We start from the raw sequence: 1191 nt of genomic DNA, 5'->3' as shown, positions 1-1191 counted from the left end.
CCCAACCGTACATCTTCAACTTCCGAAAGCCGTATTATGACATGTCTTCTCCTCAAGCGTTTAACTATAGATTTTCACCACAAACGTACGGTTTACGTTTGCCCCAGGAGGTCACATCACCTCTCTGGTCACATGATGAGTCAATGTTTGGATGATGTCACCAGCCCGCTACGGTATAAATAGTCACACACTGGCGTGCTGAGCCAGAGAGAGACGACGAGGGCTACGGAACTCAGCAGAGGCAATAGACCAAGTCGTGATTTTGTCATCTAGATTCTAGTATCTAGGCTTACACTCTGAACCGTCGCGAACTGTGTTGATCAACATGCTCAGATTTCTCGTCTTCGCTTTGCCTGTAGCCGCTGTGTTGTTGGCTTTGGCCGTCACAGCTCAGCCTCCCGATAACGCTAGTGGTAACATCTGCTGTCAGAGAGACCTGATTAACTATACTGTTCTTTCCGAGAATGGCACATCGGCAGGAGGGAAAGGCGTCAGGTAAGTAAAATATATAGATTTAATAGAAAACAAAATAGCCATCTCTGTGAGTTTGAACTAGATTTCTAGATCTAGATCTAGATCTAGAATCTAGATCTAGATCTAGAAGTGATGAATTATCAACCTAAACGTTGAGTTCACTCTAAATGTGAAATATAAAAAAAATATGAGCCAAGAATATTAACTTTTCCTCTAAAGATCTAGAACCTATATAAGTAAATCAATAAAGATGAATATTACCCAACACCCCCTCTGTGTGTAAAATAAGGAAGACAAGTCATTAACCTTAATATTTCAGCTGTAGGCCTAAGTCAAATATAAGTATCTGTGAGTCTGTGAGGGTGATTGCTTCAAACGTACACTTGTGAAACCTCTGATAATAGATACATGTAGTGAGATACGATAAATCAGAGGGGTATTCCTGTTTTTGTAGAACAAAGCCTTGTGTTTTGATTCGGTGACGGGTTATAATAGCCTACTTGTATTGTGAACTGTGAGCTTTCAGACGTGGGAGACACTGTGCAAGGTAGCATCCGTCTGACGTTAATTGAATTTAGTTCTGAGATATCTTTTAAAAAGGGCTGGAATTTTAAAACATATTGTTCTTAAGGTGTTAAAGTCAAAATGAAGACAAATTATAAATCTTGTTTTACGTGAATGGTGGGTGTTTAGAGCGCGGCACTTGTAGGTCTTATC

At 40.2% G+C, this 1191-nt stretch overlaps 1 protein-coding gene across 1 annotated transcript in view; it reads left to right on the top strand.

Annotated features, from left to right (window-relative positions):
• Positions 1-226: 226 nt before the first annotated feature.
• LOC100533298 (uncharacterized) overlaps positions 227-1191 on the top strand; it is a 5897-nt gene continuing 4932 nt past the window's right edge. The window contains 1 exon segment of the mRNA NM_001204597.1: positions 227-495. Within this exon segment, the coding sequence (NP_001191526.1) occupies positions 326-495 (170 nt within the window). The 5' untranslated portion in view covers positions 227-325.

The sequence above is a fragment of the Aplysia californica genome, unplaced genomic scaffold (genome assembly GCF_000002075.1).
Source record: "Aplysia californica isolate F4 #8 unplaced genomic scaffold, AplCal3.0 scaffold00170, whole genome shotgun sequence".
NCBI classification, from domain to species: Eukaryota; Metazoa; Mollusca; class Gastropoda; order Aplysiida; family Aplysiidae; genus Aplysia; species Aplysia californica.
Note: the sequence above shows the minus strand (reverse complement) of the source record. Positions and strands in the feature narration are given on the sequence as shown.